The sequence below is a fragment of the Chrysemys picta genome, chromosome 13 (genome assembly GCF_011386835.1).
Source record: "Chrysemys picta bellii isolate R12L10 chromosome 13, ASM1138683v2, whole genome shotgun sequence".
NCBI classification, from domain to species: Eukaryota; Metazoa; Chordata; order Testudines; family Emydidae; genus Chrysemys; species Chrysemys picta.
Genome location: NC_088803.1, coordinates 36,062,897 through 36,086,404, shown reverse-complemented (window position 1 = coordinate 36,086,404; position 23,508 = coordinate 36,062,897). Strand labels below are relative to the sequence as shown.

Sequence of the window (23,508 nt, the reverse complement as noted above, 5' to 3'; positions counted from 1 at the left end):
CCCTCCTCCCCCTGAAGCTGGAAGCAGCTCCCATCCCTCCCCTCTCACATGGTGCTGAAAGGCTGGTACTGGCCACATTCTGGGGTGAACCCTAGCAGAAATCTGGGGGTGGGGAGAAATGTGACCCTTCCTCCCCCATACGTGTTGCCATGGGAAGACACAGTGCTAGGTACCAGGAGAGGCTGGTCCATCCCGGAGGTCCAGCCAGGCATGGAGGGCAGAGAGCACCGGGCAGGGAGGGTTGGGTCAGTCAGTCACACCTCTCCCCCCGTGATGTGAGAGAGAGAGAGAGAGAGAGAGAGAGAGAGAGAGTGTGTGTGTGTCACCTCTCCCCTTGTGTGTGGGGGGAAAGGGTGTATGTATCGTCTCTCCCCATGTGAACTAGGGATGTAAAAGGTTAACCGGTTAGCAACAGTCTTACTGGTTAACCCACCTTAACCGTTAACCCCGCACCAGCCTCAGCAGCCCTCTGCAGGAGGGAGAAGCAGCCCCAGCCCCAGCTGGAGAGGCCCAGCCATGCCGGCAGGATTGGCCCCCGCCCCGCCAGTGGGGTCAGCCCCAGTTGCTCAATCAGTTAATGCTTTAAATGACATTTTTAATCATTTAAACGGTTAACTTTTTAAATGGTATTTATATCCCTAGTGTGAACCCTAAAGCCTTAAAGATAAGGAGATGATAAAGAATCCAACTACGCTGTACTGCTTTTTAAAGGGGGCTCAGTCAGATGTTAATCTGAACGTTTGTACTACACAGTTCTGACTGATTGCTGTTGAACTCGCTTGAGTACAAGTAATTTTACCAGGTGTCGCGTATTCAGCATAGGGAAGTATGCTAGTCACCCTACATGTCAGCTGCCATCACCAATTATGCTGAAAGAACAAGCACATCATATTATTCAGTAACATCCTGGCTTTCAGAGATGCTGGGCCCACAGAGCTCCCACTGACTTCAATGGGAAGTGCAAGTGAAACTCTGACACGGACACATAGTGGTGGAAGACCCTTGCAAAAGCGGCCTCCAAAAGTGAGCTGACACTAGGATCTAACTGGCCGCAGAGGGAACAGTTCCAAGTTCAGCTTTGCCTCACAGCTCTGATTAATTCTGCACAGCTCAGAAGGGAAAAAACACCAAACAAAACATTGTTTTTGGACTACATGCCAGAAAAATCACAGCCCAGTGCCCAGTAATAACACTGTCACTTCTGGCAGTGACATGTCTCTTTCTTTGAGCATAATGGGGAAAACAATGTGTGAAATTGGAACAGCTCATATCGACAGCGCTGAGGAAGTTGTGAACCTGCAATGTCTGAACAAGAGATGCGTTTGCACTTCAAACAGGAGTCTCCTTCCACACCAGTGTAACTCCACTGACTTTGAGGGAGTTACTCCTGATTTGTACTATTATGAGGAAAAAAAAAAAAAAAAGTCAGGCCCAAAACTTACTGAATGACATCTGCCATGTGTACGCCCAGGGCCTGATTCTGATCCAAGATGCATCCATTCTATAACGGTGCAACTCCTGTGATTTCAGTGACGCTAGTCCCAATTTACACTTCTGCTAAATGGGAGAACAGGTTCATCCTGACCTCTGCTTCCATCCATCCCACCTCCAATTTTGGGACTCCCTTCAAGCAACCAGAGCCCGTTTTGTGGCACTCAGGATAACTGCATAGATTCCACCACTGTCTGTGATTGCCTGCAGATGCCCTAGGGATATGGAGGTGAGAGGAAATTTCAAAAAAGTTACCCATAGAACTACAGTAAGGAAGAATTCACAACATGTTACTTTTTTGTAGGTCCTGTCAAAACAGCAGCAAGTGATGGTGGTCAGTAGGTAGATGTTTTATCTTTAATATTTTGGTGACATGCTATTTTATATATAAATATAATCGCAGAGCCCATTATCCCCCAGGTTCTAACAATGTGGGTCACATTTGGCTAGAACTATGGTGCAGAATTGGACACTTTCCCTTTAGCTTTTTAAGCAGAAATTAGAAATAAAATTATTTTTTTAAATATAAAGTTATTTTATTAAACCAGAACAACATTTCACTTAGAGTTTCCAGAATGCAAACAGCTGTTTCTCACAAGCTATTTCTGAAGAGAGATTTCCAAACAATAAAAGACTGTGGGTGGCAATGTTAGAATCATTCTTAACACTGACAATTTATCATTGGCTTTAAAAAAATAATTCATTTATATATTTGTGTATATACGCACAATGTATTTAAGAGAAGAGCATTTTGTATTCATTATAAAAATCAATATAGCAGCCCATCACTGGCTTGCTGATGTCTGAAATCAGAGCAGTAAATCCCAGCCGTCTTCCAATGTCTAGGAGAATGGTGAACGTAGCCCTTTATCAAAGGCAACTTTTTGGTGTTGGTAGCTTTTGGGTCCAGGTCTTTGCAGCCACTTGTGATACTGGAGCTCTCCCCACTCCCTGCCACCCGAGTTTCCTCAGCCCTGTTTACAAACTCTTCGGAGGTAAAAGTATCTGAAACCTACAGTCAACCAAACATGCAATCATTTCTTTGCATAAAAAGGAGAACAGTGTCATAATGCACCAAAATGGCTTTGGAATGATGTTAATATTTTCTTTGTAAATTCTCAAACATACTAAAGACAGGACTTCCAGCAAGAATTCTGCTAAGTACCTTCTGAAACACTTGTGGCAGCTGGGACATTTAACTATATACAGTATGCTCATTAGTTTCTTCACTTAGTTCTACTAATAGTGCCTGAAGGTTACCTTATGTCAAAAAGAGGGCAGAAAGAATGAACATAGAAGTTAACCACATTTTTAAGAATCTAATAAAAAATAGAACAGAGTGAGAGCAAAATTCAGCCTCTGGGAGTCTGACTCACATGTGAAGTGCAAAATGCTGGAGTGGAGAATCTGAGAGGAGAATTTTGTCCTGAAATTGTAAACATGTGCACTAACTTTATATGTACATGCAGCAAAGCTCTGGAGGCCTCTGGAATCCCCAAACATACCCTCCGGTGTCCTGAAGCCAAGCTATATGCTCTCATCTGCAGTGACATTTTGGAGATTTAAGGTCTTGCGACACAGATTTTTTTTTTAATGAATAAAAAAAAAGGAAAAAATAATTGCTAAATTAAAAAAAAAAAAGTTACTGTATTTCTGCAACCAAAAAGCTTAAGTGCAACCACTGCTGCATTTTCCATCTTGTTCTTAGTCCCCATTTACAATACAAAATAAACCTTGTTTACATACCGTTATGGCCAAACTGTGTTTTAACACTGTCTTTTCTATCCATACAAACAAGAATAAATGGTGAATAAACTATTTATTTAGGTATTTACCAGTGTTAGAAGAGGGTTCTCTCGTATGATTATAACATGCACACTACAACTGGGTGAATAATGGATTTTTCGGATCACTGGCCATTCTGAGACAATTAAAAAAAAATTCATTTTGGGTTGAATTGAAAACAAGTATTTAAAAAAAAAATTGGTGACTCAAAAAGTTGAAAAGTCAAGTTGAAGCAAAAGGTTTCATTCCAACATGACCTTTTTCAATTTGGAGCATTTGTCAAAAGCAAAGAAGAAATCATGAAATGCAGGGTAGGGGTTGGGGGGAGGATGACCACCTCACTTCTAACCTGTAGCCCAGTGGTGGGAGACCTGAGCTCAGTTCCCCTCTGTCAGATGTGGAAAAGGGATTTGAATAGGTGTCCCTGCACTGCAGCAAAGTGCCCTACCCATCAGGATATAGAGTCATTCTCACTTACTTTCAATATCTCCATGAATGACTATGAACTGCCACTTTGAATGACAATGAAGAGTCACTGGGCTAGGAAGAAAGTGAAAATGACTTGATAGCCTGGTGGTTAGGGCACTCACCTAGCATGTGGGAGACCCAAGTTGAAGTCTCAGCTCTAATGACTATTTAATTATTTACATACAGTAGAACAGCTTTCACAGGGGAGAGGGAGAAAGCCCCACACCAGAATATCCCATAGCCCAATGGGTAGGGCGGTCTCCTGCAATGTGTGACACCCACATTCAATTCTTTCTTCCTCACAAGGAAGAAGAGTAGGTCTGTCAGGGTCAGATCTGAAAAAACCTGACCCTCTGGGTTGGGCGTGCTGACAAGTTGCAATACCTCCCACTTCGCAGCACACTCAGCGCAGTGAGGTGGGGGCAGCTGGCAGGAGGACATGCAGGCATCACCATTGGCAGGAGGTGAGCAGAGAGGAGTCGGGAGTGGCCAACTCCTACCAGGCTGAGCCCTAAGGACAAGGTGGTGGCGGTGATGATGCAGATGGGGACTGGTTCAGGAGGTCCGTTCCAAAAGAGATTTGACACTCTCGGGTCAGTTGTGCTCAGCTTGGGTCCTGGTCCAGTCAGGTCTGATCAGTAGACTAAAGCTGCATTTTTCAGCAAATAAACTATTTGCTGAAATAATTTCACCCAGTTCAATGCACACAAGCAAGGTGGGGGGAAAAAACCTGTCTTCTACCATGGTTTGACCACAGCTGCTGCTCAACATGGTTATTTCTGTAGTGCAGAGAGGGACTAAGGTAGATCAGCAAGGGAACTAGAGCACCAAAAAGTCACATCAAAATGTTGTTACCACCACAAAGAAACAGGGCCTTATTTTGCCAGGATGTAAAACTGGAATAAGCCACAATGGAATCAGACTAGAAAACTCCACCTGTACATTTGAGAGTCAGAAATCTAGGAAATCAGCTATCTATTTAGTACGTGGGTGTTGTAGGTAGGTATATATGGTAGGAACCATAGAAATACTGCTTTATAGTGTGTATACCTCGGACTGTAAAGCTCAGCATAATACCAGTATTATGCGCTGGTGCCATAGCATCTCCTCCTCCTAGGCTCCCACTAAAACAAAGAGGAGTGGAGCACACATGGGGAGAGGTGAATGCACCTTGCCGGCTGGTAGAAGCAGGATTAGGATGGGTTGTTCGGGACCATCCCGTAGGCTTCATACAGCTTACTGAGAAGCTCCTTCTTTTCTTTCTTAGGCAGGAAGCTGGACTGAGCTGCATTGATGTTCTGGGAGGAAAAGAAAAATACAGCTATAGCTGGGGAATACCCACATGTGTGAGTGCACAAATCTTTGTGCATCAGTGAGTGTGAGCTAGTGAGTGAGTTGGTGCAAGTCAAATGAGCACTTTTGTTAGCACTGCTACTCTTGAGCTCTTTGCAGCAGCCTCAGTTTTCCAAGGAACCTGCTCCTTCCTACCCAGTGTTTGTAACGGGGCTTAAAAAAAGCAAGAGATAAACAACGTGTCTTAAATTCCTTTATCGGGTTCCAGGAATTGCAGTTCAGGGGCCTGATCCAAAGCCTATCAAAGTCAAGGGAAAGACTCTCATTGACTTCAATGCGCTTTGGATCAGGCCCTGCCTGATATGCTGCTGTTGTAACAAAGTTCATTACTGGCTTCCCTTAACAATTTACAGAAATGTCTCTCTCCTTCATTTATAAGCTTCCTTTCATTAAACAGAAAGGAACAGCTCATCTTCTGCAGGAGCCTGTAGCAAAACTGCTCATGGTTTTAACAGTATAAAGATCAGAGCTTTCTACAGCTGGAAGGAAGGACTAAAGCATAAGTCTACTCTCCAGGAAGACAGACTCTTGCTCCTTAAATGAGGCCCGTGATACAGGCCCAGTGCTTTCTCCTGCAAAGCTACATTCTGCAAATTCAGCTCCAACACATACACAAAGGAAATCAGCTGGTTTCCAAGATATGGTTGGATGCATGAATGCCTGGACAGTACACATCTCCTTTCAACCCAGTGCACCTCTAACGGGGAAACAGGAAAGCATCAGAGGTTATCCACAAACAAGTGAAATTCTATCAGACTCTTTTTCTGTCCCTTTATCTTAGGTACAAGGCAGATGAAAAACAGAATTATTTGATTTTCAGGACACTGCACACGCCAATCTGCATGCAAAAATGCAATGACGGACACCATGTGACCCTATAAATAATGGCAAAAGCAAATGGCCACTGGGATCATAGTCAAATACATAGGGAAGGGCAGCGAGTGACCTGCCACTGACATCCCCACATTCTGTTGCTCAATTCCAGTCTGAGGAACTATTCAGTGAAGAATTTGCATCTTGACTCATCCTTAGTGAAGCCCCATGCAGTAGGCTAGAGTCAAGTGTGCTGGATCTCTGCAGATCATCCTGGTCTAAACACCCATAGAACTTATACTCGGTTTTCTGCATTCTTTCCAGACGGCCATTTGTATGCCTCATACAACTCAGTGCCAGCACCCCTTCACCCCCACCTGCTGAAGTGAACTCAAAAAACTATCTTCACATGCTCCTGTTGAAAACTACTGTTGCGCCCCACATAATTCAGCTTTTTCTCCCCCCAGTTTTAACACCACTGAACTCTCTTCTGGTTTCATGTTTAAAAATGAGATTTACCTCAGAAACGATGAATCATGTTAGGCTCCAGCACAAGCTTTGCACAGAACATCTCACAACAACTTACCACTCTCTTGAACTCCTCTTCCGTGAAGTCCAGGAACTGCTTAGCTATTTTGTAATCAGTCTCAATTGAAGAATTAAAAATGAGCGGGTCATCAGAGTTCAGGGAGTAATTGGCTTTATCATTCATAAACCTGGGAAAACAATTTAAAGTGGGACAAATATTAAAGTTCGCATAGTTTGTGTTTTTCCAAGTGTAAAATACACTAAAAAATCCACAGCTTTCCACCCAATTTGGCTACTTTGTATCTAGCTAGATAAACAAATTCCTATCAAAGCTGTAGTTTGCATTCCAAAACTTCACGTTGCTATTCACCATCCTACTTTTTAAATGCAACAACAAACCATTGGTTGGACAGATGTTCAAAGTGTCTGGCCCCACTACCCGCTCCAGAGCCCACAGCAATGCACTGCAATCTGGGGCTTAGCCTCCTGTCTGCTCAGAACAGGGGCCTGAGGCGGGCAGAAAGCTCTCCTTAAGGATAAAAATCTATCAGCATATTTGTTACAGCTCCTCTGAACTGGTCCCTTAGCCGATGCACAATGCTCTGACAAATGGTTAGAACTTGCTTCTCATGTGAAGTAATAAAGCAGCTATACATAAATGAAGCCTGAGTTAGTTACTTGAAAATAATATATTTAAACATCTTACTGAATTACTGGGTGTTTCCTAAAGTCTGGATCACATGCTCCGGTCAGGATACTGGACCAAGGACAGGTCTATATGTGTATGGGGCAAAAAAAAAAAAAAAGGCAGAGTCAGTCTCTTCCATAATACTGCTGCACACAAATTCGGAAGCTCTCCAGGCAGGGACTGGGCCTGAAAAGCACCATGTAGATTTATAGCTCTGTGAAAACAATAATGATCATCAAATCCCAGCCTCTGCAACAAGCATTTATCCCCATGTCTGCTGGATATAAACATTTTTGAGCACTTTTATTTCCCGGCTATGCATTTCTGCCCGTACACAGAAGCCCCTTATCATTCCCATCCCACCTCTCCCTCCCACCCCACCCCACCCAGCCATTCTGGTAGAACAGCCCCCATCACAGGGAGCAGTGAGCTATGACTTTGCCATGTATAAAGGAAAGCCTAGCTAGGAAAGTGACCACAGCCATCTGCTCAGGATGGTTTTACAGTAGAACCTTGGAGTTACAGACACCTCAGGAACGGAGGTTATCTGTAACTCTGAAACGTGCATAGCTCTGAACAAGACCTTAGGGACTTCAACCACTGGGGAGTTGGGGCTGCAGCCCTTGGGGGGCGGGGGTGGAAGGGTCAGGGCTTCTGACCCTTGGTAGCACAAGGACTTAGGACTTTAGATCTGGGGAGAGCGCTGGGGCTCAGGGCTTCAGTTCCCTGGCTCCGCTCTCTGTTTCAGCCTCAGAGGGGGTGCCTGGGCTCAGAGCTTCAGCTCTGCAGCTCTGTTCCCAGCATCTGCCCTGCAGGGGGTTCTGGGGCTCCCCACGGCTCCATTCCCCGTTTCAGCAGGGCGGGGGGCACTGGGGCTCTAGCTATGGGGAGAGTGCTGGGGTTGAGGCCTGGAAAGGAGCCAGGGGCTGAAGCCCTGAGCCCCGGTGCTCCAGAGCGTCAGAAGCCTTGATACCCGCCCCCTGCCTGGAGCCCTGACCCTCCTCACCCTGCGGCTGCAGCCCTAACCACCTGCCCCCCGTCTGAAGCCCCAAGTCCCAGGGCTAAAGCCCTGAATGAATAAAGTATTTGCTTTTTTGTGCATGCGTGTGTCTGCTGCTGCCTGATTACTTCCCATTCCAACGGGTGTCCGGTTGACCAGTGAGCCCATAACTCTTGTGTTTGTATCTTTGAGGTTCTACTGGACTGGTTAGTATATACTAAAGGCCCAGACCGGGTTTTGTTCTTTTGCATGTCTGAGGAAGACATGTTCCCAAAGCTGGGACCTTTTAGAAGTACCAGGTTCTTCAAGATCTCACCTGCCACCACTCTCCCCACTGTGACTCCTGTGAGCCTAACACCATGGCCACTCACCCTCTCCCTGGGAAGGGGTAAAGGCATCTCTCTACTCAGAGAGCCAGTGCTGCTCCAAGGATCAGCTGAAGATGGACTAGATAATAAAGGCTCCCTTTCCCCCAGGCTGAGCATGACGTGACCTCTGGCACTCAGCACAGAGTGAGATCCAAACTTGTATGCCCTTGTTGACATCGCATTTCTGCTCAACAGCCCAGTTAGCAACATGCTGGAGCCTTGTATGTCTGTTTTCCACCATAGCCTCAGCTAAATTCAAACTGTGGTGTAGCAGGCAGATTTCACTCCAAACGCTGTCAGCGCTTGGACTCCAGGTGGCAGCAATTTCACCCCTATAGTAAAGGCATTTATGTCCATGCTCATTATCCAAAGTGCTGACTTGTCATGCAACCCAAATGAGGGCAGATCTCTTACCCTCAGTCAGAACAAGGCGATGGTTACACAACTGCCACCCCTGCAGAATTAGTCATTACCTCAAAATGCATCTTCCTACTCAACAGCTCCCTATAAAGGGCTGGGTCTTCCAGGACATGGTAGCTGTGGCCGATCCGTTCTGTCTTCAGAACATTGATTGCCTGTAGAGAATAGAAAACATGTAAAGTCTCAGCTCTGTGCAAGGGCCTGACTCCTGCTCCCCAGAGGATCAGGCCGGCCCACAGGAGCTCCTGAGCCCTCCAAGCCCCATACCAGGACTCCAATCCACTGCCTGCATGACATGGGGGCCCAGCTCCTAGGAGGGCCTGATCCTTCCGAGCGCTATACAAGTCTCCATCTCTCGCTCCCTCTTTGTATGATGCACAGACTCTGCTCCAGGGTGGATAAAAATCAATGATTTAAAAAAAATGGATTTTTTTTATTTAAAATGGATTTTTTTGATAAAATGCTTTTTGAGGAAAACACCTATCTAAAGATAAAGATATATTTTTGAGCTATACTGTCTCATCATGGAATAGGGATATAGGGATGATAAATTCTAATTCTATAGTATGAGACAATATATTCATGTAATGTCTAAGAAAAGTTTTGTAAATGTGTTCTAATAGTTCATGGATTAGGGACCCAATCTTATGCGGTTCCAGGGGCTTCTGTATAGATTATTTAGGTTAATCTTTCTATCTACCCAATGGGACTCAGTGCTCAATCTAGAAGATACCATCAGAGATGCTTAGTTTTGCTGTTGAAGAAAAAAATCCAGAATACATAACGTTGTTGTTTTAGTTAAATAAAACAATTTATATGTCTGTCTGGTGATGTTCTCCTCCTAGTACAGCATGGCAAGAAAATCCTCCAAATATTAATGATTAACCTTTTGAATTGGAGATAGTTCACCTCCCAATGACTTCATAAATATCTGCTTCAATTACCTTTGGTAAATGAAATAACCAAACAATCATTCATTTTCCGATATAGCTGTAAAACTAATCGGATAAGTTTTCAAAATAAATCACTTAAAAATGTATAGTGTGTACCTTCTAAAAATGAAACCTACATCTATCTCTGAGCTGTGAAGAATATGTATTAAGGTTATAACAACCAACAAGAATGCATTTTTATGTGGAAATCCACGATTAAATCGAGTCTTCCTAACTAGTGATTTAAATCAAATCCACCCTACTCTGCTCCCTTAGAGCAATGGGGGGATTTGGCTCCCAGGGGCTACTGAGTAGCTAGGGCCAAATCCTGGCCCAGCACCTTTGTTCCCTGCATTACAATACAGAGTATTCTGCAGCTCTGCTGTAACTTATTCCACTGCCCTGCCCTGGGGTTTCTTACCTCCTTGATGACAGAGGGTGACCCAACCTCCCCAGCATGGACGGTGCGATGAATGCCACATCTTTCAGCTTCCTGGAAAAACCCACATGAAGCAAAGAGTGAAAACGCTGCTGTGAGTTTAGGGAGGCACAGAGGCAGGGGCAGGGGGGGAGAGATGTGAACAAACTATCAGGACAGCAGCCCCACCACCGACCCTACTCTCAGCCTTCAAGACAGAGCGAATGCTTTCAACAGATCATTAGGCTGAGATCTCTAGAGCAGCCAAGCGCTCCAACCCCAGGAGTAACGACTGTGGAGCAACACAATCAAAACGAGAAGAAAATCAATTACCAATCTCAGACAGTGTAGGAGCTGGGTAGGTGAGTGTCTGGGAAGCCCAGCCAGGACTAGGCAATGAAAGCAGTCACCAGCTGGCAGTTATTCATAGTCCACATGCAGCGAGTTTGGTGAGTCTCAATCCAGTCCCTGGTGTCCACATCACACAAACACCCCCACAACTACAACTGTCCCTCTTGCTGGCAGTCTCAGCAGATAGACCAAGGACTAACTGAGCCTTGAAGATTCTCCTCCCCTGGAGGCACGCTGGCTGAGGTGATGGGCAGGGGGGAAATTCCCACTGCTGTCGCCTGAGCCGTACCTGTTCTAGAGAGGAGGGCCTGCTGTCTCAGAGGCTCTCAGCATGGCACTTTTCATCAGTGACTAAACAGAATTCTACGGATCCGGGAAATCCCAAACCCAAAGTCCTGAGTGTGGAAATGGGCACTGAGCTGATATTATAGGGATTTTACCAGAGGCAGCATGCACGTACACACACCCCCTTCAGGAAGTTGCTGTTTTGTATTACTGAATTTTTCACATGCTTTGTGAATTTTCCACTTGGTTTGCAGCCACTGCATATCCAGGCTCCGCTCTGAACTACTGGGTAAGACACAGCTCCGCTTGGTATGTTAATAAGAAAAGCCTAGTTGCGTCTATTTGAAATTAAATCGAGACTCCCTGTGTCTGCAATGATAGCTTTGTTTTAACACACACTTGTCGTATGTCCTGCACAGAACAGGGACTCAGACAGTTACCCCGAAGGCTGACCATTCAGTCAGGGCTAAGCTTACCCTCCCTTCCCTTCACATTGGCCTTTCACTCGTGTCAGAAACTGCTAATTTGGGGCGTTCTGAGGATGAACAGATTAATCCAACCCCCCCTGAAATCTATGGAATGACTCCAGCGAGCTTTGGACTGGGCTCTGAACTATCAGAGTGCAATGCTCCTCCTACTGATCCCTATGTTTGATGAAGTAAGAGTCAATGAGAGTTTTGCCATTGTCTTCAATGAAGCATGGCAGGGCCTTCAGGTTAGGGCTCTGAGCAATGTGTTTCAGAGAACCCAGAGTCAACAAGACAAAATCCGTGTTCAGGCAAAACTCCTGCTGAAGTCTGTGGGAGCTTTGACTGTGCCAGGACTGCATGAGGTGGCTCTGAAGCCAGAGGTCTTAAAGATGAACAAAGTTTTGTTTTAAACACTATTTTGTTTCCAACGTGTGTTAAATGTACAGGCCAGCTCTCAGGGCAATGACCCCAGAGTGAATCTCCCTGCCTGCCCAATTCCCATCATTTTGCCAGCTCACTTTACCAAAGTCACGCACATGAAGCAAATTAAGAGGCAATGTGTCTGCTTACTTTTATTGTTCATTTATGTATCCCCCTCTGGTGCGCCATGCGGATTAGAAAACAGAGATTTCTGTGGGTGTGGGGGGGTGCGCTGGGGAGAAGGGAAGCCAGGAATATCTCCCCCACCTCCACTCAGGGTATGTCTACACTGCAATCACAGGTGCAACTGGAGCTCGGGAAGACATACGGGAGCTAGATTTAATCTAGCTAGCTCAGGTTCCAGAGCAGTGAAGCTGCAGCAGCGCACAGAGTGGGGTCGCTGCCCAACAATGACACAGGGTTACAGGCAGGTCTCTACAGTCCACACCGAAGCACGTGCTCTCACACCTTCACTGCTCCACGATCTCAAATAGCTGGATTAAAGCTTAGCTCAGGTATGTCTACATGAACTGCAATCACACCGCCCCCGATTGCTGTAAAGACATCCCCTCCAAACAGCCTCCTCTGGCTCTAAATAACCCAGAACTTCCTAACCAAGGAGACTGTCCATTTCTCTCTGCATGCTTCTTTGGTTTATAACATCACTTACCTAGGAGATTAGCACCAGCTAATTATCTAAAGTCACAGCGTCAAGATCTTTACATGGTTTCTCCCCATTATCTCCCCACAACCTACTGCAGGCAATTTACAAACAGAACTTCCCCTACTATCCCCAATTGTAGTGACAGTCATTGACTCCTGCCAGCCAGAGTTTAAATGGCAACACAACTGAAAACTGGGAATGCCGGTCCAAGCGCAGATATCTGATCCCTTCATCATAAGCCTCTCATTTCATAAGTCATATTATCCATACTATTGTTGGTGTGTGAAGCTCCAGTATGAGGGCAATTTAGAAAGGGAGCATTCTACTTTCATGCCGGCAGAGAAAGCCTGACAAATTGGAACTTTTGTTCCTTTCGTGTTTCTCTGAGTCTGAATGAGACGCTGACTTTCAGACAAGAACAATTCAAATCCTTTGGGTTGAGAAATTTGGACTTTGAGACCCCACGCATAGCAAGCTAGATATTAATTGATAAACGTATTTTCCATCTTGTTTTATCAACCTTTAAATTACCTGGACATAACGTGATGAGCAACTAATGTCAGCTTGACATGAGGCCTGGGCCTACAGGGTCTTGGATAACACTGGATTTTCCCTTACAATAGCAAGTGAGAAACTGCATGGATTTTAAAAATGGCATTGGGCATTTAAGCAAGGAGATACCAATTGTGAAAGTACAAAAGTTCAAGGCCATGCAAAACAAAGTATATTTCTTATATACTCTTCCCCTCGCCCTCAAGTTTTTGCTTTCACATTAGGACATTTGTATTGATTCCCAGGACAGCCACAGATGGCAGTTGGACTGTTAACTACAACAGTATACCCCTGAGATATCCATGATTCTACCTGAACCAATCACCTGACACCAAGCACTATTTTTAAATCCAGTGTCCTTTCAGGCTATATTCCTGAGCACCCTCAGATCCCACTGACCTATGCCAATCATGTAACTTCTTAAATACAATCACCACTAGAGTCCTAAAATCCCTATATACAGATAGGAGATATTTGCATTGGGCTTCCTTTTTAAGCTACAGTAAAGTAACATGGTCTAGTTAAAAAGAATATATTTCAGGAAAGAAGTCTCCTCCAATACCATCATCTTAGTTTATTATAATGGAAAAAAAAACTTTGAACATACGTTTACACTCTTTGTCTGATTGATTTAGTTTTTGTGTTTTACTCAGCTGGAGACAGTGAAGAGGGACTAGCCAGCTTCATCTTTGGTATTGAGTTCTGATGCTGCAAAGCAATGTAAGCAGGTAGCCCAATGCAGATTCACTGGAGCACCCAGGCGGATCTGAATGCAGGATCATTTTACCATCCATTTCACTTTGTGGTTGTGTGCACTAGCTCAGTGCTGCAGAACCAAGGTTGTGATCGCAGCGGGGACCAGGGCCAGCTCCAGGCACCAGCGAAGGAAGCAGGTGCTTGGGGCAGCCAATGGAAAGGGGCGGCACGTCTGGGTCTTTGGGGGCAAGTCCCTCAGTCCCTCTCGGAGGGAAGGACTGGCTGCTGAATTGCCGCCGAAGAATGAACCGGCACGGTACAGCAGCCGCCGAAGTGCAGCCAATTGCGGCTTCCCCCCCCCACTCGCTGCTTGGGGCGGCAAAAAAGCTGGAGCCGGCCCTGGCTGGGACACATTTAAATCAAAACATCTCTTTATACTTAAATTATGTATATGCTCTATTAGTAAGTTAAAAACCAAATTAAAAGTAGTATTTCTGCTATGCCAATAAAACACTTCTAGTAATTTTAAGACATGTATAAGTCCTACAGGCCATTTTGGATCTGAACTATTTGCCAGATCCCCTTTGTACTGTGCTCTGTCTGCACGAACTAGAAAGAATATGATGCAAGATTTTTCGAGAAGCTCATTGAACAAACCTCATAAGCCTTCCTATGCTCTGGGAAGGTCTCAGCCAGCAACAACTCATCCCCAGCCAGGTCTATGGCTACCACCGTATTGTTCTGGTATTTCTTACACAGCTCCACCACCTCCAACGACCAGCCTGGAAAGAAGAGCAGCAGGATTCAGGAAAAACATTCCCCCAGGGTCACCCCTGAGCTCTTGTCCAAACCGATGTGGCTGTTCACCTGGCATTGGACACTATCGGAAGACAGGATTTGGGGCTGGATGGACCATTGGTCCGACCCAGTATGGCCGTTCTTATGACTAGAAAAATTAAGTTCATTTCCAGGATTTCCCCCAAGTTTGAAGCCCTATAAAAAGCAACAAAATCCTAGAGCCAGATTTACAGACCAGAGCCAGAGAGGAACAAATAAGCTCACTGCCTGTAAAGTTGGCAGGCATGACAGGTTTTAGCCCTGGTTATTAGGCCTGCCTAGGTGGAGCCCTTCATTATCATTACAGCCCTTGACAAGAGCAAAACTGCATGAGTCATCCCCAATAGATTGTATTGCACCATTACTTTGCACTTTAGAATGCATGTGCCTGACTACATGATAGGGGAAGAATTCCCAGCTGCAAGCCCCCGCTTTCTCATTATCACAGAATGCTTCACTTCGCAGGGTGATGCTTTGTACAGAGCTGAAATCAGAAGGGGCTTTTCTAGTAACAGGAATCAAGGGGGGCCATGGCTGGGCTCTGAGGAGGAGGGGGTTCAGGTGTATTGGCTGGGGAAGGGGGGGCACGGCTGGGCTCTGAGGAGGGAGGGGTTGTAGGTGTCTGGCACTCTCGGCTGGGCTCTGGGGGCGGGAGGGAAGAGGGCAGAGAAACAGGAACTGGGTGTCACAGAGGTTTCTTTAACACTCATTTTTGTGTTTGTCTGTATTGTTACAGACATACTTGCTGACCGGTATTTTCAAATAACTTACCAAAATATTTGAAACTGGTGTGATTATGCAGTGTTATTTTGACAAATAAAATGCGCAGAATTTTTATTTTTTTTAGTGCAGAATCCAGGAGTATAAAAGCAGATAGACACCTAGTGGGATTTTCAAAAATGTTTAGGCGCCTTTCAAAATCCCACTGGCTCCTGGCAGCATTTTCAGGCACCTACATGTTTTTTTACATTTTTGGCCTTTAATGAATGTGGCTTAGTGTATTTCACTTGTTTTTTTGACCTGGTCCTGCAGAAAGCCTTCAGAAACAGTGGATTGTTTAGTTAGCCCTCATCATAACCAGACAATGGAAGTGCGCTCATTATATAATTGTTCTCCGTGGCCATGGAATGTTTCCAACTTGGGCATCTACTCTGAAACTTTACCTGAAGTACTTGAAGTTACCTTTGTTACTGCTTTTAACTGCTGGTCATTTTTTTTCTACACTGTGCTTTGGGATGCTGGGAACAGCAATATAGGATACACATTTCCAACCCCACCTCCCAAAGGAGTCCAGAAATTTGTTTCATTCTCAACTAGGAGCTCAAGTTTCCCCATCTCTCTCATGGAAGGGGATAATACTGAATGAGATTCCAGTATGGACTGAAGCAGTGTATTTCAAGGGTTTGGTTTGTTTAATACCAGAATTAGAAGAAGGCATATTATATATGTGGTATTTCAACATATAACTAATATAGGGTTACCATATTTCAGCAAGCAAAAAAGAGGACGGGAGGAGCCCCGCCCTAGCCCCGCCCCTGCCCCTCCCACTTCCTGCCCCCCCCAGAACCCCCAACCCTCCCCCCGTTCCTTGTCCCCTGACTGCCCCCTCCTGGGACCCCTGCCCCTAACTGCCCCCCAGGACTCCACTCCCTATCTAAGCCTCCCTGCCTCTTGTCCCCTGACTGCCCCAACCCTTATCCACACCCCCACCCCCAGACAGACCCCTGGGACTCCCATGCCCCATCCAACCACTCCCCACCCCCTGACAGCCCCCCCCAGAACTCCCAACCCATCTAAACCCCTCTGCTCCCTGTCCCCTGACTGCTCCGATCCCTCTCCGCGCTCCGATCCCTCTCCGCACTCCTGCCCCCTGACAGCCCCCCCCCAGAACTCCCAACCCATCTAAACCCCTCTGCTCCCTGTCCCCTGACTGCTCCGATCCCTCTCCCCACTCCTGCCCCCTGACAGCTCCCCCCCAGAACTCCCAACCCATCTAAACCCCTCTGCTCCCTGTCCCCTGACTGCTCCGATCCCTCTCCCCACTCCTGCCCCCTGACAGCTCCCCCCCAGAACTCCCAGCCCCCCACCCCCCCGCTCCTTGTCCCCTGACTGCCCCCTCCTGGGACCCCTGCTCCTAACTGCCCTCCAGAACCCCACCCCCTACCTAAGACTCCCTGTTCCTTGTCCCCTAACTGCCCCCTCCCAAGACCCCCCCAACTGCCCCCCAGGACCCTACCCCCTACCTGTACCCTGACTGCCCAAAACTTTCTCCACTCCCCCCCAAAAGCCCCCCCCCATTTCTTGACTGCCCCCTCCAGAACCTCCCTGCCCCTTCTCCTGCCCCCTGGCCCCCTTACCCTGCTGCTCAGAACAGGGTGTTGGGCTCTGTGCGAACCGGACACGTGGCTGCGCTCCCCAGCACAACAAAACCCGGTCCCTGGCCCTGCACAGTGCTGCCGGACTGGGCTGCAGGGGAGAGCTGCCAGCTCAGAATGCAGGGCGGAGCTCCTCTACAGCTGCTCCGGAGTCCAGCCCGGGACTTTCCTGCAGCCCTCCCAGCCGCTCGCTCTGCTCTGCCGGGGGAGGGGGGAAATCCCGGACATTTTGAGTGCTTTACAAATTCCCCCCCGGACGCTATTTTTAGCACAAAAAGGAGGACATGTCTGGGTAAATCCGGACGAATGGTAACCCTAAACTAATAGTCTCTTCACAAGCAACCTGTCTGCCCTGAATCCCAGGTGTAACAAGCAATCCCTTAACCAGGCCACATCTCCTCTAACTCCAGCTGAAGCTGTCCTGCGTCACTCTACCCAGCTCTTGGTTTTCATTTTAAAGCTAGCTGCAGGAAACGGAAATGAATGACACCCACTCCGCTTAACCTCCGTTTTGCACCTCTAAGAGATGCTGCTATCCATCTGATACGCCAGAGCATGTACTCTACCCTATAAAGTGGCTTTGACTAACCTGAGCACAACTCTAAGCTGGTTAGAAATGGCTTTTTGCAGAAATAGAAAAAACTGAGCTGGCATCCTTCAATCTTGAGACTGGGGCAATGTCAGATTTACCCCCTCCCCGGAGATAAAAGAGCTGGAAATCACTGAGTGGGTTTGAAGAGTGGCTTCTCCTCCCTCAGCCTCTCTCTTCCACCAGCACCTACATGGGAAATAGCCATCACCTTCCCACAGCACTGAGACAGCATTCAACCCAGAACTGAGCAAGGGATGCTTCCCTAATATTTCCCCAAAGGATCTCAATTCAAGGCATTTCACACACCCCAAAGGGTCAGGAAAGGAGGGAGCAGAGCAGCAGGTGAACTGTAATACATTACTTGGCATATGGCGCATGCAGCATAGAATAGACCTGGCTTTGATGTTGAAATCCCTTTCTCCATCCTGTAATCCCTGATTAACGAGGTGAACCACTTCATCCGGAGTGAGGTCGCCCCTGCGGGGAGAAAACTTCGAAGTTAGCTAGCAAGCTCGTGAGGTTCGGCACCCCAGCAATCCCAGAGGAAGAGAAACTGCTTCCCGAACGGTAACATCACTGAGCTACTTGTATTATTGCTGTGGGCTGTTAAATACAGGAGAATCCAAACACTGCCCAACCAATGTGACCACACTGGCAAAATGCTAGAAAGCTAAGGGCCACATTTATATCAAAAAAGGAGTATACTGCAGCCACCCTCATGTTGAACACTGGACCAGCCCCCTCAGAGCAAGAGGGAGCATGGTCTGCCAGGAACTGTCGTTTCAGGGCCAGATTTACAAAGGTATTTAGGCACCTAGTAGCATTTACAGACGTGTCTAAGCAGGTTAGGCCTCTGACTCCCTTAGGCTCATCTGTGAATCTCCGTTTGCACCTATGTGCAGCACTAGCCTCCTTTGTAACTGAGGTCCTCAGTGACCACATCTGTTTGGAGGACAAGGGAGGTGGCACTGCTGAGCTGCATGGGATGCATGTTGGCCAGAGAGACACTTCCACAAACCCCGTGATAGATCACTGTATTTCTTTAAGTAAATGAACCGGTTTGCCAGCTAGGGAAGAGGAACTTTTTTCTTTTCTCTTTTTTGGCCAGAAAGTCTTATTAAGATGCAGAGCTTTGCACTATCCTGGCAGCAGTGAGCGGAGTGACACAAAAAGCAGCAGAAGCCTCACAGCACGTTTTCTGAGAAATCCCAGAGGTCTCCTTGCAAAGCTCGGTGCTGGTTTAATTGGCGACACACTGTTCTAAAGACCACAGATGACACAGAAACATAGACAGAGCTACAAGGGCTGCTCCCAAAGGCTCAGCCCACTAACTTTGCTAGTAGAAAATGTTACATTTTGGATGGGGGGTTGGGGTGGGGATGTGTATCTGAACTCTGGTGACTTCTTGAAGGGGGAGCAGCTTAAGCCGAAAATCTAACAGCTGTTTCCCACACAGACAAGACAATGCCCCTGGGGCAAGTTGTCCTCAGAAGAGTGCAGCAGATGGAACGGTTACCAGAGGAAGAACATTTTTAGGGAGGGAAGGAAAAGCGTATACATGACTATTACTGCATTCCAGCTAGAAATAAAAGGTGTGCTGCCTCACTTTGGTCCTACATAAACAGGGATTGGATTATACATCAATTATCTGACACCAGTGCTAGACTTCTCCTTGCCTGAGCTGAAAACAACAGTGGGACCTCGCTGGTTTGTACGGGTGGGGAGATTCATTGCAAGTTTCAGTGAACTCAGTGATTTACCAAGGGGTGAATGAACAATTAAAAAAAAAAAAAAAGACTGCATCTCAAAATGTACTTGGTTCATTTACTTTGCCTACAGCAGTTTAGTTTGCAATCCTCAATAGTTAGCGTGCTGCAGCATGTTCTGGAAAAAGATAACTGAGACTTCACTACAGCACTCTGCTATTAAACCTTTGAGGAAGTGGGAAGGCACGAGAAGGAGGGGTTAGTAAAGCACAGATGAAACAGTTTCTAGTATACCATCTTTGTTAAGGCATATGAATGTAACCTAACTTGTGCTTTCCAATGCACCCATATGGATTCAGCTCTACATTTTGTTTAAAAGCATAACTGCACATATGAAGTGTGCATAATTGCACACACTAATTTCTATGCACAATTATCAAAATTGTGCTTGCTCACTGGGTAATTACCAGCAAGTGTGTCTAATTAGTTAGGTGCCTATACAACTACTGTAATTGCATATGTAAATTAGGCACACAATTATGCATCTAAAACAATGAAAATCTGGCTCTCAAGTTATAAATCCTCCTTCTTGTCTGCCGGGAGCAAAATGGTGTTCTCCATTTGCTGGTCAGGGGCTTTCATGGTTCACGCAGATCTCAGTGTGTTATGTTGGCACAGTCTTACACTTAATGGATTCACTCACTCTTCTTGGTCCCATGGAACAGGCTGAACTTTGCAGTTGGCTAGGAGGTGAGGGCTGTACCTGACCTCAACATAGATGACACCTTCTTTTGCTTTCATTTCTACAAACTCATAGGCTATTCTTCTCACAGCATCGCGGTCCCCCCTGTAAAGAAAAGAACAGGATTAGTCTGATTTATGAGTTCTCAGAAATCTATGGGCTGCTGATCAACAAGACTGGGGAGAGTGGACCTGCTGTGGGTCTGAAGACCATACATGCCCCAAATTGGCAATTCTAGCTTGCAGGTGCCTGAGACCGATGAGAAGCTTACAGCAGTTACCAGGGAATAAGTTACTTACGCAATGGCAGGCATGTAGAAAGAAAACTTTTCTAGAAACTGGGTGAGAGTGAGTGGCTCCGTGTAACTGATATGCTGCAAGAGGTCTTCAACGGTGTCACCAGGAAGCGGAATTCCTCTTTTCCTAGAAATCGATACACATTTCACTGACAAGGATTTGGGTTACACCTTTATTTAGAAACATAGTCCATACTGCTGAACCTGCTTTGAGTCTATTTCTCCACAGAACAGATATAACACAGAAAAAAAGGTACCTCAGTCTTTTCAAAAATGCCTTACATATGTGCCTCAGGAGTCCCACCCGGATAAGAGAGGACTCTGATTTCTATCACCAATAACAGACCCAGAACTATCCAAAGAAACTGAGCCAAACAGAACCTTTCTTTTCCTGGTGCCTTGGTACTTCCTAGTCCTGGAAGCATAAATGACAAATTATCTCAAGAAAGAAATTTCCAGCCCCTATTATATAGACTCAAGAGCTGCCAAACATTGGACTGCTTATCTGAACTGAGTCACTGAACCGTCTCAGGTTTGCCTGTTGCTAGTCTCCAAGAACCAGTCAATCCTTGACCTTTCTGCTGAGGCTGCCAACAATAGAGAACAATTGTGATGTGGTTTCTCTGATATGGAAATCTTTACACTGTGAACCAAGGCTGACACCCAACAAAGCCCCTTCACTGAGAAGCCACCAAAGAGCTTCCAGATAGGAAAGCCCATCCATTGCTACCAAAAGTGGGTGGTCTCTGAGCTTGTGGGCTGGAGGGGAAAGGCTCCAGATCTCATTACCGAGGGCTTGGCCTTCTCCAGTTCCAGCAGCCAACTACATAAGCTATCTCCAGGAAAACAGCCTGACTGATATTGCTCCTCTGCTCAATGTACACACTCGTTTTATTGCTCTGTGGTGTAGGAAATCTATGCTATGTTCAGAGTTCAAAAGCAAAGGTAATTACTACAGATTACCCTGGCACTCAGCATGTGTCATTCATTACTGTTAAGTAATGCTCTTTCCACGTTGCCCTTTCCACTCTGATAACACGTTTGTCCAGTTTAAATGACAGACATCTCCATGCCATGCCCTACATTGAACACTGCCTTCCTGAGCCCATGAACAGGCCCTTATCCTATCCTCATTCAAATCCTTCCTGAAGGCCTATCTCTGTCTATGGTACACTTAACTACAGTGGGCTGGATGCAGGGTAATTTGGGATCGTCTACACATATAAAGATATAAGACTTAGACACACTAGACTGTGTGGAAGTCAACGTATGCACCATAAAAGGTGGATGAGTGCAGTCAAGACTGACAGAATTCAAACCTGTGCTTTTAGGGCGCCTAGGCAGGGATTGCAAACACAAGCTTTAGAGCACCAATGTAGAATCTCTTTCTCATGTCACTACAACATTGCGTTATTTGGATGTGGTCTATCACCACCCAGCAACTTTATTTGTTTGTTGTTTGATCTGTACCAAGCAGTTTTCGTGTCATGATCACAAGCAGCAATCTATGCTTGGGGCCAGATTTTCAAAGCAGACTCCTAAACTGCCCCCACAAAATGCTGCCTCTGCACAAAAACCAGCATGTGTTTTTGCTCTACCCTGAACTGAGCACTATATGCTGGGAGGCTCCAACTTTATAGTAGATATGAAAACAGCTCCAGTCACTTCCATTTTATACAAGCGTGGGGTAGCCCTGGCTCCTGCCAAGTTGCAAGCACAGTTCCTTCAGGTGGGTGAAGTATGGACACTCCCGTCTACAAGAGTCCCCAAGGTAACCATACAACCCGATCACCCTACTTGCCATAAGGAAGTAGAAGAGCTCCAGGGAGTTAGATGTGTCAATGAATCCCTCACACATTAGGATACCTATCCATACACTGAAATCTTTAACCCACTCCTTTGTTCCTACGATATGTATAGATGGGTGAAATCAAGGGCAATTCTTACACAACATACCAAAGGGGCTCCAGCAATTAATGAGCTGGATTTTCTTGATGCACCTTCTGAATATTTATCTTGGCTGCATCGCAGAACCTATTGCCAGTTCAGAAGGCACCTTAGCCATGGCCTGAGAAGTAATTTTTTTCCACACAAATATTTTATCAAATCCTCCAATCCATCCATCTTAGATGATGCCACTTCTGTTCCATTTTTACTGGAAATTGCTTTCATGGCTAAAGCCCCCTCAACTATGTTGAAGTGTTATTTGTTGGGACATGGGAAAGAACCTGCAAAGGCAGGTTGTTAGATTCAACCTAATCATGATGTTCTTGATAAAGGGATTTCTGCCATACTTAAGAAATCTGGCATTGTTTGCCAATGTCCTTTACCTTTAAATAAACTTTCACACTTGAAGTTTCATGTTTATCTTGTTTAAAATTATAGAGCCAGGTACTCAAGTTGTTAATTATTTACCTTGCCACTCATCAAGTGTATGTGTCAATTAACCAGAGTTTGCCTCCCGACAGAGCCCATCTGCTCCTTCTTGCTTAAGCCAGCAATGAAGCCATAGCGCTGAAGATTTTTCTTGGCAATGGGTTACATCTCGAGCGAGACAATTGTTTTTGCACAGAACCTTTCCCTCCCCCCCCCCCAAAAAAAAAAAAACCCAAAACCAAAACAACCCAACCCCAACCCCACAGATTCGGTTTAAATTTGGCATACTGAGAATAAAAAGTTTCAACTTTTCTTCATTTTGGAATTTCCCTCAATTTTAAACAGATTTTAAAACTTTCAAAATCAAAACCAAACGTTATGGTTGGTATGACACAAACCTTTTTTTCCAACATTTCAGTTTGGCAAAAATTTCAACACATTTTGGTTTCAGGTCAACCAAAAAACAATTTTTTTCAGACCTGCTCCTGAACCAAATATCTGGTTATTCACACAGCCCTAATTATACCATCGGTCTGGTTTTGAGATAGCAAGGCAGGATCAAACAGAAAATTTACACTGAGTGCTAAGAGAGAAAACCCCTGCTGAAAACACAAATACTAGCATTAATAGTATGGCAAGTACAACTGACCAGCCAATTGCTTTCTGCAGACCAGGGATTGGCAGTCAACTACAAGAGACAGCCGGTGACAATGCTGATACACTAGGGGTGTTTGCACTTTGCAGAACTCTTGCAGTTATTAATGAGACAGAACACTGCACTGTTTCAATGGATATATTTAGAAATGGGCTCATAACTCATTCTTTCTAAATCTGTTTTTAAGCCTGACCACAAAATCTGTTTCCTCATCTAACCTGCTCATGT

The 23,508-nt window shown here is 45.7% G+C and overlaps 1 protein-coding gene across 6 annotated transcripts in view; it reads right to left on the bottom strand.

Moving 5' to 3' along the window:
- Positions 1 to 23,508, bottom strand: part of ADA (adenosine deaminase) — a 75,635-nt gene that overhangs the window by 36,741 nt on the left and 15,386 nt on the right. For 2 of the 6 annotated variants that reach the window (XM_065565924.1, XM_065565927.1), the window contains exons 3-11: positions 20,254 to 20,376; positions 19,916 to 20,059; positions 17,868 to 17,983; positions 14,360 to 14,484; positions 10,268 to 10,339; positions 8,968 to 9,069; positions 7,145 to 7,212; positions 6,497 to 6,626; positions 2,006 to 5,042 (exon numbers count right to left, since the gene is read on the bottom strand). In XM_065565924.1, the coding sequence (XP_065421996.1) occupies positions 4,938 to 5,042; positions 6,497 to 6,626; positions 7,145 to 7,212; positions 8,968 to 9,069; positions 10,268 to 10,339; positions 14,360 to 14,484; positions 17,868 to 17,983; positions 19,916 to 20,059; positions 20,254 to 20,376 (985 nt within the window). In that variant the 3' untranslated portion in view covers positions 2,006 to 4,937. Of the gene's footprint in view, positions 1 to 1,585; positions 1,707 to 2,005; positions 5,324 to 5,394; positions 6,627 to 7,144; positions 7,213 to 8,967; positions 9,070 to 10,267; positions 10,340 to 14,359; positions 14,485 to 17,867; positions 17,984 to 19,915; positions 20,060 to 20,253; positions 20,377 to 23,508 lie in introns of those variants that run through there. The other 4 variants (XM_065565926.1, XR_010592264.1, XR_010592265.1 and 1 more) reach the window with 4 other exon arrangements.